This window comes from Austrofundulus limnaeus, unplaced genomic scaffold (genome assembly GCF_001266775.1).
Source record: "Austrofundulus limnaeus strain Quisiro unplaced genomic scaffold, Austrofundulus_limnaeus-1.0 Scaffold852, whole genome shotgun sequence".
In the NCBI taxonomy this organism is placed as follows: Eukaryota; Metazoa; Chordata; class Actinopteri; order Cyprinodontiformes; family Rivulidae; genus Austrofundulus; species Austrofundulus limnaeus.
The window spans coordinates 71,871-87,998 of NW_013953254.1; the positions used below are offsets into that span (position 1 = coordinate 71,871).

General features: G+C 39.9%; 1 protein-coding gene across 3 annotated transcripts in view; it reads right to left on the bottom strand.

The window, feature by feature from the left end:
* sned1 (sushi, nidogen and EGF-like domains 1) overlaps positions 1 to 16,128 on the bottom strand; it is a 50,520-nt gene that overhangs the window by 17,918 nt on the left and 16,474 nt on the right. The window contains exons 3-16 of one of the 3 annotated variants that reach the window (XM_014029093.1): positions 15,499 to 15,639; positions 15,228 to 15,387; positions 15,012 to 15,137; positions 14,634 to 14,747; positions 11,458 to 11,571; positions 10,916 to 11,029; positions 9,116 to 9,163; positions 7,340 to 7,432; positions 7,069 to 7,197; positions 6,712 to 6,831; positions 6,274 to 6,390; positions 4,458 to 4,601; positions 3,906 to 4,079; positions 3,704 to 3,817 (exon numbers count right to left, since the gene is read on the bottom strand). In XM_014029093.1, coding sequence (XP_013884547.1) covers positions 3,704 to 3,817; positions 3,906 to 4,079; positions 4,458 to 4,601; positions 6,274 to 6,390; positions 6,712 to 6,831; positions 7,069 to 7,197; positions 7,340 to 7,432; positions 9,116 to 9,163; positions 10,916 to 11,029; positions 11,458 to 11,571; positions 14,634 to 14,747; positions 15,012 to 15,137; positions 15,228 to 15,387; positions 15,499 to 15,639 — 1,708 coding nt within the window. Of the gene's footprint in view, positions 1 to 3,703; positions 3,818 to 3,905; positions 4,080 to 4,457; positions 4,602 to 6,273; positions 6,391 to 6,711; positions 6,832 to 7,068; positions 7,201 to 7,339; positions 7,433 to 9,115; positions 9,164 to 10,915; positions 11,030 to 11,457; positions 11,572 to 14,633; positions 14,748 to 15,011; positions 15,138 to 15,227; positions 15,422 to 15,498; positions 15,640 to 16,128 lie in introns of those variants that run through there. The other 2 variants (XM_014029092.1, XM_014029094.1) reach the window with 2 other exon arrangements.

Genomic DNA, 16,128 nt, shown 5'->3' on the forward strand with positions numbered 1-16,128 from the left:
TTTATATACAGTATATATTTAAATATTCAAATATACTGTATATAAAATATTTAAATTTTATATATATTTGATGTGAACATTTTTACAAGAACAGAAATGTGTATTAATTAGATATAATCGCTTATTGATCAGTTCCAGTCTCCATTCTGAATGACTGACAGCTGACTGGATCCGTTTTGTTTCTTTTAGAAACATTTGAAACTGACCTTACTGCTAAAAAGTGATCGGAGCAAATCTGTGCAGTGTTTAATAAATGAGCTCAATGCTAAGTAGCAAAGTTAGATCACGTTTTCTGCTTTTTAACCTCAAAAAGTTACTAAATAGAACAAAACTTTGCTGTATTTATCACCCAGCAGTATACAACCATCATGGTTCTCTCACTCTCACACACTCAGTGGAGTGGAAAGCTCAAACAATTACCTATTTTCTACAGTATATAAGTCATTGGGAAAGCTGTTCCTTCTCAAAATGGCGCCAGCAGTACCGATGTAGGAAGTGTGACGTCTGAACGACCTCAGAAAAGTTCTGATGGGACAGTCAGGTTGACAGCAGAACAGGACCAGCTCAAAAGTAGATTTCTGATGACTTAGAGCAGTTGTCATAGCTTTAACGCAAACACAATTTACCAGTGTGCATTGCCAATGCAATGCACACTATTGTGATTCGTTTCCCATCCAAGTCATCTCAACTTTGCCATGCTTCTCCTACTGCATACTTTGTCCTAGAGCTGCCATTGTAATTTATGTCTGTAAAGCCCCTGTGCCAAATGATGGCTATGCCTTTTGGTGCCTGTAAAACTTATTGTTTTTGAAATATTAATGTTTAATAAATTATAATGACAGTCAATGGAACCTTGCATTAGTCCAATACTGCCCCCTGCTGCATCTACACAATATGGTACTGCACCATAGTTTCATAATATTTAAACTCAGAAGTTCAGTGATTACAATATTAATATGAATGTATTTTGATATTTTACTGTAATACTGTCTTTATGTTGTCCAATTGCTGTAATATATTGCACTTAAGTGCCAATAATTGCATTGGCAAGGTAAACTTTTTCTGTATACATACAAACCAATCCCTGGGTTTGTCCTCTGCCACATCTCCTATTGTCTCATGATGAGCACTGTGGGCTTTCATGCGGGAGATCAGGGTTCAAATCCAGCTACCGCAACTTTAACAAAAATCTCTTCAAACTTTATATTGTCACACAATTACCTTAATTACACACACCTGCTGACGTGACAGGCACAAGCTGGTATAGAAAACACATTTGAACTTGGTCAAAGTTCATTCTGAAAGTCCAATGCTCCTGCATACATTGTCCTACAGCTGCCATTGTAATTTCTATCTGTAAAGGTCCTGTGCCAAATGATTGCTATGCCTTTTGGTACCTGTACAACTTGTAGTTTTTGAAATATTAATGTTGAAACTTTATTCCAAATTCATAAAATGAGAGTCAATGGGGCCTTGTAATGGTCCAATACTGCCTCCAGCTGTACTCAACTTGGTACTATGCCATAGTTTTTTATATTTAATCTCAATAGTTCAGTGTTTACAATACTAATATGATTGTATTTTGATGTTTTACGATATCATTATCTTAATATTGCTCTATTGTTATAATATTATGCAGTTTAGTGTCATTGGGCCTCATGCAAGAACATTTTCGTATTCTTATCCTAAATTTCTCTTACTTTTGTTCGTACAAAGAGTTCGTACGAGCATGTCACGTCAGATTCAGCAAACTCTTCTATCTTCAGGAAAAGTGTGTAAATGAGCTGCGTAAATTACACCTGTTCGTATCCAGCTGCTCGTGCACGTGAGAGGAGATTAGTGTAATTACCACCCCAAAAACACCATATAAGGCTATGTTTCCTGCCTCAGATACAAGGAAGTGTTCATTCATTCATGAAAATGACAGCGAAAACTAAAAAGAACTTTACGAGTTCAGAGATTGAAGTCCGTCTGTCAGAGATCCAGAAAAGAAAATCTGTCATTTTTAGCAGGTCAGCTGTGGAATAAAAAAGAGCTGCTAAAAGTATAAACAACTGTGTTAAATCATTTTCATTTATTCAGAAGCCACAGCGCTGCGCACCGTACCCCCCCCCCCCCCACCCCGCACGCGCTGCGGTGGTCTCAGATGCGGGTTTGAAATAAGCATTTTAAAATGTTTYCAAAATAAGTCTAGCACTTTGGAGAAAACCCAGGACTCGCTGGAGGGATTATGTACCCCCTCTGGTCTGGGAATGTCTCAGAGTCCCCCAGGACAAGCTGGAAAGTGTCACTGCGGAGAACAACCCGGAGGAAAACCCGTCTGGATAACAGCAGACTGACTGCTCGTAAAATATACGACAGGTCTGGACCACTCATAAATTTTGTTCGTATCTGAAAAAAATCTTAGAATACGAAAACATTGGTGAATGCCACAAATCCTCCTAAATCACTCGTATGCACAATTTAAGAACAAATCTGTGCATACGAACGGTTCTTGCATGAGGCCCAATAATTGTATTGGCAATGTGGCCTCTTTCTGCACACATAAAAACCAACCCCTGGCACCACACCCTGCCACAGCTCCATTGGTCTAATGGTCTATGTCACGGGCTTTCATGTGGGAGATCAGGTTTCAAAACCCAGCTAACGCAACTTTAACAAAAAATCTCTTCCAACTTCATATTGTCACTCACTTACCTTAATGAAAAACACCTGCTGACATGACAGGCACAAGCTGGTATAGAAAACACATTTGAACTTGGTCAAAGTTCATTCTGCAAGTCCAATGCTACAGGCAAAGCCATGCTGCAATGCACACTTGTTTTTACATCGTAAAAACCCATGTCTAGTTTATATTGTATCTTTACACTTCCAGCAGTGTTATAGGAGATAATTATTTGGCTTTACTATTTATTTGGCTCAGTGGTTTGAACAGAGGCCTCACAGCAGGAAGGTTCTGGGTTTGATCCCTGGTTTGGATCTTTCTGTGTGGAGTTTGCGTGTTCTGCTTGTGCTTGTGTGGGTTTTCTTCAGGTACTCAGGTACTGGTCTCCCTTTCAAAACAGCTCTGTGATCTCAGTGGGTTTTGTCTTGTTAAATAAAGGTTAATAAATAAATGTATTTACACTGAAGACTGTTGGTCTGTATCACATTACAATAAAGTTTCTATTTCAAATACAAAAAAATGGAAATTGGAAAAAAAAAAGGGAAAATAATAAATACATTTACCAAGTCAAAGAAACTGTCTAAAGCAAAAATGTTATGTTATGTTTCACACAGAAGCATTAAAACAAACCTCAGACCAACCTAATTTAGGATTTTTTGTTTTATTTGATTTATTTTTTTTGTTTTAGGTGTTACTGTACTTTAGATTAGTTTTGCTCATCCTTCCTTCCTTCCTCAGTAATATTTGTAGCTCCTCACACACCACCTGCCTCCAATTATGAATCAGCATTTAACATTAAACTCTCACACAGCACATATAGTTCCCACCCCCTTGTCTCGAGCTTGTTGCACAGTTTTCTTTGTCTCAGTCATACCTGTGTTTGTGTCCTTAACTCAACTCACCCCTGACTGTGACAGAACCACTGTGAAGTGGCGCTGCTCAGACGAGCCGTTAGCTTTACTCACTTGTGATTGTTTTTATGAGATGAAAACCCCGTTCCAAAAAGTCTAAAGATCCTGTTCAGGGTTTAAAACGTACCTATCTGACAGCGGTTTCCACTGAAGCCCTCCTTGCACACACACTGAAAGGATCCGATCTTATTTTGACAGGAGCCGTCATTCAGACAAGGCTGCGACAGGCACTCGTTGATCTCTGTCAAAAAAAAAATTAACAAGTGTTGATTGTTTTCTTTTCATATGTTTTTATGGAGGGGCTGTGTGTGTCGATGCGTGCTACGGACCCTCGCAAACAGGCGGCCGGCTCCAGTCTCCCTGGATGCCACAGGTGCTCTGAGTGGCTCTGGGTACGGACGTGAAGCCTGAGTGACAGATGTACGAGGCAACGGAGCCCGGCGTTGTTGAGGAGAACTGGACCTCGGCGTGTTTGACGTGCGGGGGCGGCCCGCAGCCCAGCTCTGAAACGAACACACACACATGCCTCCTCGTGATGGCTGCATGGTAACAGCGGCACAAAAACAGCCGCGGCTTTAAAAGAGCTCATCGCGCCGCAAGCAACTGAGGTGATTTCCATCAGACTCCCTGTGCTCGCTCTGCTAAAAATACCTTCAGCATGTTGTTAGAGTGTGCAGACATGAATCACCCGCTCTAATCAGCTCAGACTTTATATAGCTGATGCATCTATATCTGGATATTTAGGGCCTCCAGTGCAGCAACACAGCTAAGATTATCTGTAGGTGGAAAACTAGTATCTGTTGTCCGAGGCAGCTCTGTGTAAATGTCAACATCAGTCAGAGGTCAGGACATTGCTGCGCGGTGACATACGGTCTGCTCACCTGCAGAGGTTTGCACTGAGCTCCTGCTTATCTGACAGCGCCTGCCGCTGAACGCCTCGGTGCATTCACATTTATATTTGCCCAAGTAGTGAAAACATGTCCCGCCATTCAGACAAGGACCGGAGGAGCAGGGGTCTGGTTTCCCTGAAAGAAAGAAAGAAAAAAAGTAAAGAATTTTTTTATTTATTTTTTTGCAGTACTAGTTTTTAAACAGCAAATATTTTCACTTCCCGTACATATTAAATACTTTAATAAAGTGGTTCCCAAAGTTTTCAGCTTTTGACCCACAAAACAGCAGCAGCAGAGACCTGCAACCCCAGCTGTTGTTGGTTTCACGTCAAACAAACAAGAGCATATAAACAATATTTATTACTCTCTTTTTGTCCATTTTAAGTACACTAACTTTACTCATTTGTAATATCAAAGCCAAAAAATATTGATAGTTGTAATTTTTTAGTGTAATTAATTCAGAAAATCTTTTCAGGACCCCACCTTGATGTTTCCGGACCCCACTGTGGGTCCCGATCCCAACTTTGGGAACAACTGCTTTAATAGATAAAGGTTTTCTCAGGACAAGTTTTCACAATAAAGAGCAGAATTAATTAGGAATGTGAACTGCCTTGCAGCCTTTTATGAGTTTTAAAATATGCAGAGTTCACACCGCATCAAATTTAAGCACAATATCGTCAAAACTGGATGAGTTATGGCCTTTTTTTGGTCTTTTCTGAGGTCAGTAAGCTTAATCTTGAATTGAGTTTTATAATTTCCTCCAAGCTTAATTAGAATCTGCCCAGTGGCTCGTGAGGTGGAGGAAGAAGTCGGGGGAAGTGTCAGCTACTGCCACCTCAGTTTAGGTCATCGGCTGTGAAACTGAGAATGAAAGTTGTAGCAGTTGTCTTATTTTAAAATGAGTTGGCTATAGGTTGGCACCAATGATTGCTTTCAGATCAAGATATATCAACTGATTCATAACAAGAGATTATTGTCTGCTTTCAACCAAAAATAAATCTCAGCTTCTCTATGAGGTCATGGTTCCAGTGTTTAAGTTGTTAGAATTTCTCTTCTTTTTAAACCAAATGTAACATTTAGCAGAATAGAGGCGCATCAGTTCAACAGACTTGCAGTTTTTTATCTTTGCCTTTTTTTAGTAGATTCCAATATTTTTTTATTAAAATTTAAGGAACTTTATGCTACTTTGCACCAACTTTGATGTACTTTATCTGTTTAAATTATTATTATTATTATTATTATTATTATTATTATTATTATTATTATTATTATCATTATTATTATTATTATTATCCTCAAAAAGTCAGTAAATTAGTGTTTGGCCGATTATTTCTTTGTTGTAACAATAAATCTTAGAACTGATTGGCAGCACCTGGAGCTACCAGAAACTCAAAACAAGAGTTAATAATAAAATAAACTGTTTGACAGAGATTTGGTTAATTGTTTATGTGAACAACCCACATCGGCTGTACAGCTCATCACACACATGCATGTTCCTTACAAATGTGGCACCGTTTAAAATAGAAATGAACAGGTTATTCAACAATATAAGATTTATTACCAGGAAGCATTGTTACAACAAAGAAACAATCCTTAAAAACTAATTTACTGACTTGTTGTGCCAAGTTTAAATCATAACTGTTCAATAAAAAATGAAGTACACAGATGATCACAACACAAAACATTTGCATAATCATCCTTAGATATCTTTACAGCTCAGTGATTTGGTACAAAAAACCAGACCTGTGAGAAAAGTCTGTACACTGCACACTAAATCTTTGGAACGTGACATCGGGGCGACACTCACCCACTTCACAGTGTTTTCCAGTGAACCTGTAAGGACACACACATCTGTAACTTCCTGCCTCTTCCCTACACGAGCCTCCGTTGCGGCAGGGGTTAGAGGCACAGGTACTGAGTCTAACTGGAAAGAGACAGGGGGAAAAAAAATCATTGAAGCAGAGCGCTCCAGCTTTTAATCACAATCAAAACGCATCCCTTCTGCTTCATTGCAATTCAAGCAATAACTCAGGGAAATAGCCCATAACTCATGCACAAGTACAAATTATCCTAAGCCTTTGAGCATCACAATATTTTAAGCAGCATTACAAGTGATGGCATGTTTCCTGGGGCACGACGAGCTGCTGTTGGGCTGCAGAGTGAATCATAACGCATGGATCTGAAGGACGTTTGGATAATGTTAGTGCTAATGTTAGCTGCTCTGTCTTCTCATCAATGATTGTACCTTTTTCACAGTGGTTCCCCCAGAATCCATATCTGCACTCGCAGGTGTAGCCCCCGTCTCGCTCGTAGCAGTACCCCCCATTTAGACAGGGGGAGGAGTCGCAGACCGATTGGGGCTGTACTGAAAAACACATAAAAAGACTTGACTGTGTTCCACTGCAAGGGGCAGTAGTAAAGCTCCTGAGTTTTACTCAAGGATGCAGGCTTTTAAAACCATAAACTATCCTTTTTGCTAGAATTAAAGACGGCAGTATTTCAATGACATTGATCGTTTGTAAATGTTCAAACACCACCTCCAGTGGAAACTGCCAATGTGAGCTCGTTATTTTAACTTTGCCAAAGTGCCTCAGTCTCTTACCATAGGGGTAAATGTCCATGGGGTCGAGGTCTACTGCGGTATAACACGTGCACATGTAGGTCCCTCCGTACTCCAAACACGGACTCCCATCGGGACATGGTCTGCTGTTGCTGCACACTGTCTGAGTTACTTCTGAGGGAGAGGAACGTGACAAGCTGGTACACAAGCTCGGGGAAAAGGTCTCTCAGGTGGAGACGTGTGCCGTCTTACAGTGAGCCGTTCAGCAGCGTGCTCATGAGACACCTGACAGGATTATAGAGATCATACGCACCAAACTGACAGTAGTGTCCTGTGTAGCCTGGGGGGCATTCGCAGGTTCCATTCGTGTCCACGCAGACGCCCCCGTTTTGGCAAAGACATTCCTCTGCAGGCACGGGGAAACAGACAAATTAGGTTTTCAGTTTTAAACTTAAAGAAACTTGGCGCAAAAAGTCAGTAAATTAGTGTTTGGTAGATTATTTCTTTGTTGTAACTTATACTGTTGAAAAATCTGTTAATTTCTCTTTTAAACTGTGCTACATTTGTAAGGAACATGCATTTGAGGGATGAGCAACAGCGCTGAGTATGATAGTTGTTCACATTAAAAATGAACCAAATCTTCACTGTCAAACATCTTATTTTACTGTTAGTAACTCTTATTTTGAGCTTCTGGTGCTGCCAATTAGTTCTAAGGTTTATTGTTACAACAAAGAAATAATCAAACACTGATTTACTGACTTTTTCTTCTAAGTATATAAACAGAAGGTTTTATTAGTTAGCCTCAGCAGCACATTTTATTTACTACACATTAAACTATATATTGATTTTTTCCTTTTTTTCTGCAAAGCTAACAGGATCAGCACGTTGCACATCCGCTCCATGCAAACCGTAGGAATGTTTTTGTTTTCCTCTCCCGGCTAATTGCAGCAGTGGATCAAAGGATGTGGCTGCATCACGGCTAAGTGGCTCCACCTTTGAAGTCCCGGGGAGCTCGGTGGATGGGGGAGGTGGGGGATTAAATTTCTGATGATACGGGGCATATTTCGTGACCAAAAATGCCTGGCCCTGGGGGCAATTAATGGATTGTTAATTTAGCGAGAGCCCTTTTGATTGGCCACCTGTGCAGCACGGACCCTTTGATCTGAGAGCCTGATTAGGCACTTCTGAGTCCCGCTACCTTCTCTTCCTTCGAGGATCGTGCTTCTTTTTTCCGCTGCGCTTTCCAAGTGAGCCGGGCAGGAAAGTATTTGGGAGATTTAAGAGAGCCTGTATAAGCACTGAGAGTTATTTCAGCTTAAGGGTGAGAAGTAGCGTGCATTTATAACAGCTCAAATGCTATTAAAGAGCTATTTTTTCTTGGGACTGCTATCAGTAAGTAACAGTAAATAATCACGGAAGTCTGAAAAAGCTTCACTGATGGAGTCATTTCCTTTAACAAGTATAGAAGGGCACAGATCATAAATAAGAAATAACAACTTAATATGGATTAAACATATTTTGGCTGCATTTGCAAGCAGAAGCTGAGCTTTAAACGATAGTGTGATGCCATGGCCGACTTCCAAAGAAGCAAGTGTGGAAGTGTGCATATTTTACTAGCTCAGTCTGAAGAAACGAGCTGAATACCAAAACACGGCTTCAGCTCGTAAAGAAGCCTTTTTAAGTCTAGACAAAGCACTTCCTCTTGTTGGTAAACTAATAAAATCTGCCGTAAAACAATTATTCACAGGATCCAGCCACCGGTTCTTGTAGTAAACTGGGTGAGGCCGTGTCAGTTTTGATAATTACGATAATCCATCATTACAGCGACTCCTTCCAGGGCAGAGTTCCAAATTCCTGTGGGATAGCTGCACTCGTCTTCAAATACCACAGTCTGCTCTCTACCTGCCCAGCTGCCTGCAGTTAGCGTCGGTGAACTAAAACCCTCACACTCGTCACCGCCGAGGCCTGCAGCGCAGCTGACAGGTCCTCACTCCTGAGCTGCTGTAGCCGGGTGTTTACTCACATTTAAACATGTTGTGCTCTAAAAGCTCTATGTCAAATATTACGACCAAGCTTGTTCTTATTTTACCTGTTTGATTCAGTGCCTCTGAGGAATTCATCTGCTGTGTCATCAGCTCTGAGAGAGGAAGGAAGAGAATACGCTTTAGCTGCTTCACACAATGAAACAAACAAATTAAATGATGGTTTCATTAACTTGTCTTCACATTTAAAGTGCTTTTGCATTGGATTTTAGGTGCCTGCATTTAGATTTAAGTACTACCAATTGAAATGGAGATAAATGGGATTGTAATGCATTACTGAAAAATTCTACATCGTATTCAGACTTCACATCTTGGACATAAAGGTCTGAGTCGTACAAACTCTAAATTATCTGCACAGCTAGAGTCCAGGTTCATAATGTCAACAGGCATTTCAGCACGTTAGAGGTAAGAACATAAATCTTTGATTTCTGTGGTTGCATCACAAACCTTGCTGTTACTGTCTGTTCAGACTTATCTGAGCTGCTCAGTCTGTGTAAAGAACTACAGATTTCCATTCACAGACGATACAGTTTACAGTAAACTAATAGTGAATTGAAACTAAAAGTTGTATAATTTCAGACTGAAGTTGTTCTATTTGACGATTTGGTGCTGAAAAAGTGGCAAAGTTCCACCTCAATAGTTTACATCAGAGGATGCTGCCTTTAAGGCCTTGTCTTTCCTGTGGGACATTTGGGTATTTTTTATTAATAAAACACAATGTTTGCAGAGAGAACGAGACAAAGTCACTTGTTAAACACTTCATTGCTCAGTTCTCTTAATGTCAGAACACGTGAGGGAGAATGAAAACATTTCGGAGTGAAAAAAGTGTTGACTAGAAACATGTCGCAAACTCCTGATTTGGTATTATTTTATTATATTTTTTAAGATATCTTGAAACAGATGAATCAATTATTATTAAAAAAACATTTTCAGTTGATTATATAGTAAAAATCTTAAACAACTGCAAAACATTTGATGAACCTCTTACACACCGATTTTGTTAGCTGTTATGAAACAAAGCATGACTGAGTAATAAAATAAGGTCACAAAAGATTTCAATTTTTCAAAGTATGTGACAAACTGAAGGCCTGCAGGCCAAACGTGGCCCTCCACAGCACTGTATGTGGCCTGTGAGCACTTCAGAGATGGATTAATGTCTTAAAATGATCTCTTTTAAAGCCAGCATTGATTATAAGCTACATCTCCCAAAATGCCTGTTGATTATTTTACCTGTGAAATGACAACATCCCACCACTAGGAGGAGCTGCACAGGGTTCAAAAGAAGTCGACAGCCGGTAAAATTTACCATGTAAAATCTACATTTAACTGCATTTTTATCAGCTGCTCTTGATGCAGCCCAGTTGTACTGGGAAGTGGTAATTTCCCACTTACAAGTTGTTAATTTAAATTGGAATTCCCCACCTGTGGGAATTCCCAGTCAGAAAGTGGGAGAACTCTTACTTTTCCTTTTTAAAGTATTTCTGTAATTTATTTTATATTTAGTCAGTCGTACTTTTCAGTGTTTATAAGACGACGTGTTAAAAGGCTGTTTCTATGTAGGAAATACCAGGTAGAGCTCAGTTACTGTTTGTTAGTGATGCTCAGTTGCACAGTATATATATATATATATATAGCAATGAGACGAGGAACATGATGTTTCATGTTCAGTTAAAGTTAAACATGAAACCTTGAAGTCAAATATAACTAACCCTTTGAGGACCACGAACCATGATGCTCATGTGGTCCTCAGTGAAAATGAGTTGGTCATCGCTGCTCTAAACTTTATCAGGTGAGTTTAGCTCCACAGATAAAAACCTTCAGCACACAGTACTGTGGCAACAAGTTACCTGTTTCACAGAATGCTCCAGTGAAGGCAGCAGGACACACGCAGCTGAAGCCGTCCACCTGATCGATGCACTGTCCTCCACTCAAGCAGGGCTGGGACTCACATTCGTTTATATCTGAAGGATCCGCAAAAATATTTATTACAAGACAAGTTGAGAGGCTGTTGTCTGAGGAGCCGAGGCGGATTAGAAGGAACGAACTTGTGAAATCTTAGAGTTTTGTTGAGCAGGTGTTTGGGATTAAAAATAATCTGGTTCCATGGAGAAGGGGGGATTCATAAACTTGATACAGCCTGATTATTTAATTTCTGGCTGGATTTAGGTTTAATTAAAAAAAATCACTCAGAAAAAATGGATAAAAACGAGCTTTTAAAGTTTGTTGAAACAAAAGAAAAAGAAATAAACAAAAGTTTTAAAACTAATTCAAATGTAAATCATTTTTCTAGAAAACCAGGAAATGCATTGACAGAAACATCTGGAAAACGACTGAGTTTAATGTAAAAACCACTGAAAATGATTCCATCTGGAGCGGAGAGGCTGCTCACCTGTCTCACACAGGACACCAGTGTAACCAGGCTCACACACACAGGTGAAGTTACCAACGTCCTGCACACACGACGCGTTGTTCAGACACGGCCTGGCCTCACACTCGTCGATGTCTGCAACACACACACACACACACACACACACACACACTGAGTATTTACTCAGCTGATCATTATATCCGCCACACAACTCCCCTCATTCTGAAAGTATGTGCTGCTGGCTGTGAAGGTATTTGGATGAAGGTCTTTAGAAGAATTTGGGTATTTCTAAAGACAAGACACCTTTTCAGATAAAAGTTGTCTTTTCTTAATTAATTTTTTTTCAAATAATTTATTATTTTAAAGTTTCACACAGAAATTAGCAACGGATCCCTGAGATGTTCTTTTTGAAAACATTTTATAACCCAAACAGAGCAGAGTGTAAAACTTTAAACACTTACACATCTGAAAGCCAATATAAAAATATGATAAAAAAAACCAATTAGAAGATGAAATTATTCTTACATTATATCATCAATTATAAATAATACATCTGCTTTTACAGTTCATCAAGTTGTATCCCGTTTCAAAGACAGAATCACAGTCGTGCAAACATCTGGTTTCTATATCTGTTAGGGTCAGAAGTTTACATCCACTCATGAGCATGAAGGATTTTATATTTTCAGAATTAAAATGATGTATTCAGATTATACAACTTTACTGCTTTTTATAAAGCTTAACCTTCACCCTCAGACACACAGTGGTTATCACTGCCAACCATAGGTCTGACTGATGTTTCTCAACTCTTCTTGGTAGAACTGGTGGAGTTCATTAAAACTGGTTACTGATTGAGCAAAATCTACAACAGTGTTGAGATTTTGGCTCTTCTATTTGACCACTTCAGCATTAGCATTAAGTACTTTTACACTTTTACTTTGGTAAAAAGCTTGAGTTGCTACATTAAAACAACCTTTAGCATTAAGCCCTTGGAATACTCAAACTGACCTGCTGAAATCCACTCTCATTGTCAGAGTTGTTTGTCAGGGGCTATGAAAGGTGTGTCAGCTTCAGATTGAGTATACTAGACCCTATAGCCTTCTTTATCCAGTTCTGATGTGTTTGGGATCCTCCTGGAACACCTCATTGTGTCAAAGCTTCAAGCTTTTTACCATTACAATCACTCTGGGCAATCCACCAGAACCACAGCATGCCACTCCCACCACCGTGCTTGACAGCTGGTGCAGTGTTCTTTGGTCTGAAAGCCTCAGCTTGAATCCTCCTAACATAACGTTTTATCTTTGTGGACAAACAGCTAAGTCTTTCTCTTGTCTGACCACAAAACTTTTCTCCAGCAGGTATTTGGGGCAGGTTTGCCACGCTATTGGAGCAGAAGTTTCTTTCTCGGTCCGTAGTGATGCTGTACTGGTGTTTCAGCAGTTTCCAGTTCAGGACAGGCTTCAAATCTGTGGTTCCTGGGTTGTTCCTCTACATCCTAACCAGTTCCTTGGACCTTTCCATGGTTCTACACATTCTTTGAGAGCCAAACCTTTGTTCAGAGTGTTTTCTTTTTTTTTAAACTCCTGAGATATTTGGATTAGTAGGACCTCGGAAACAAAAACAAATGTTATTTTGAACAATTAATAGTTAAAAAATATATACTATAGTTAGCACAAAAAGTCAGTAAATCAGTGTTTGGTAGATTATTTCTCTGTTGTAACAATAAATCTTAGAACTGACTGGCAGCACCTGGAGATACCAGAAGCTCAAAACAGCAGTTAATAACAGCAGAATAAACTGTTTGACAAAGAAGATTTGGTTAATTTTTCATGTGAACAACCCACATACTCAGCTCTACTGCTCATCACACACATGCATGTTCCTTACAAATGTGGCTCCATTTAAAAGAGAATATGAGAGACTTTCGAACGGGTTAGGATTTATTACCAAGAAGCATTTTTAGAACAAAGAAACAATCTACCAAACACTAATTTACTGACTGTGTTAAATATATATAATTAAAGGCAACTTTAAGGACAAGTTTAAGTTAAACAGAATAAAATATTACATTACAGGGAAGCAAGGCAATTGGTCAATTCAATAAGTCCATTTTATGCTGGCCAAAAGAAAATACCAACTGCAGTCAATCATAATTACTAATGAGAAGTTGTTAGGTCTTGTCCATGTTAAGCTGAAATATATTTTAGAGCTTTCTGCACTAAAAACCAGACCCTTGTCCTTCACTTAGCTTCATACGAGGGTCTGGACTCTCGGCTATAGAAAAGTGATTCTTGCTGGAGGCGTGGCCTCTGCTGAAGTTTAAAATGATTGGATCGGTTGGCCGCGATGTATGCATGCCAGCTTCACTGTGAAGCAGGCTAAGCAAGGAAGCTAACAGGAAATCGCGTGTGCTGTAAACAACCCTACTGAGAGGAGAAAAGTACCGAGCCGATTGAGACGGTTGTAAATGAGAGCTGCTGCTTTGTCAGACAAATTTAATTTAATTTGGAAGCCTTATCAACACAGACTGGCTTCATTCACTTCCTCCACTGCCTTATGCTAAAATAACTAGCAGACACTGCGCAGAACATCGACGTCGTTCAAAACTTCGCCTTCATTTCTCTGACTGGCCCGAACAAAATTCTGCTGAAGAAATCCTTGTCTATGGGAGAAATCCCAGACGGAGCAGTGAAGGGAAACTAGAATTAAACAGAACTGTGTTGGAAGGCAAAGGCCAGGCTACTTCTGCACTACCAAGTCAGATGTTTGTATTTTCTATATTTTATTTCATATTATCTCATATGGGTTAAAAAATGTAGAACAAATTCAGCTTGTGCATCTAATTTTTGCATTTACAAACATCACTGAAGTTGTGTTTGTATAATCGTTCCACCCTGAACAAAAGATGTTTTAAATAAATGATTAAAGCCTGAAATGAATGACATTCATATCTAAGATGAGTGGATGTAAACATCTGACAACAACTGTAGGATAAAGAATTCGTCGGAAACTAGAAACAGAGCTGCCACAACACATAACAGCCGTTACAACAAAAGCACACATGGAAACCACATTTCGCATGTAAAACACATGTTTTTGCAAAAGTTTTCTTTCACGAATGTGTTTCCATGTGAAGAATAAGGTAAATTTGTGATGTTTGTATTTTCTGTGGGGCGAATGAGGTAATTTGGTAATTGTACCTGTTTCACAGAGCATCCCAGTGTATCCTGGAGGACACTGACAGAAGAAGCTGTTTATCTGATCACTACACATCCCTCCATTCTGACACGGGCTGGAGGAACACTCGTTGACATCTGCAAGGAAAAGGAGAAACAATGTTTTTAATTAGGCGGAAACATCTGGTGAGTGAATGAGCTCATTTCCCCACTGTCCTGGCACAAAGCAGGTACAGGTATTAGGGAAACGCTCAGGTGTTCCTCTGGAAAGTCTTGTAAAGTCAAGCGTTTTATTTACGAGTTGACATGGTTTTTTCCTGGCTGCTCTCACAAGCAGTCATTCACAGCGGCCAGCGTGAGTCAAGTTCAACAGAGCAGGAAGCGGCGTCAGCCGTAACTCACTGATCTGACAGCGGCGACCAGTGAAGCCAGCCAAGCAGGAGCACGTGAAGGAGGGGTTTCCTGTAATGCAGTCATCGATGCACTGGCCTCCGTTCAGGCACGGGCGCAGGTGAGGGCACACTGATGCTGAGGAAACAAGTCAATGTAACAGCAGTCCCAGAAACAACTTTAAAATAAAAAAAAAGGGTTCAAAGGAGTATTTAAGAAAGCTCTCACCAGAGTTGCAGCTCCCGACTTCTACATTTGCGTCGTCTATGCGGAAGACCCATCTGCCTGGGTAGCCCACGTTGGTGGTCCGCTCGACGTTGACCACGTCGGCAGTGCGGGAGCCGGGGATGTTGAAGTAGCGCTTGCCGTCTCCGGCGTTAAAACCTGCCTGGGAAGAGAGAGGCAGAGAGGAACAAAAGATACTGTAGCTGAATGACAGAGCAGACGTGTGGAGCAGAACCTGACTGTTATCACAGAGGAGAGAATTGTGTGATCTTACCTGCGCTGCGATCCCCCCCAGCCCCACCAGGTTCCCCCCGCTGCTGGAGTGCCTGCCTGTTGTCCAAGTGATGTTGTTGTACTGGAATATGGTGAAGGAAAGATCTCCGTCTGTAATCAGCACCACTTGGAAAGTATTAATCTGCAGAGGAGAGGGATAGCTTTGGTGAATACAGGATGATTTATAACTGATCCATGTCTTCAGCACATAGTACAGTTTTATTAAGTCAACATTTACAAGCATGTCAAGCCAGGACCACAGAAAAACAGGTTTATTAAACTTAAATGTAGTTACTGCTTTACATATGTAAATATAAAACCTCAAACGCTTAAAATACTAATCTGAAGATCTAATTCTGAAGTCTTCATGATCAGTTAATCTGCCAGAGAGCATTTCATCTTTTTTCTTAGTGGTAAAAACAGAAATTTAGACCTTTTACTTTCATGTCTTTTTTTAACCGGAGGTGTAAATTAACAAAGTACAAATACTTTGTTAATTTAAGTAAAATTTTTGGTTACTGGAGTAATGATTTTTCAGGCATTTTTTTGTAATTATCTTTTTATTGAATTTTTACTGGTGTCAGTGTAACTCAAGTACTGTTATAGCTGTGAGGCAGGGTGAACCCAAATG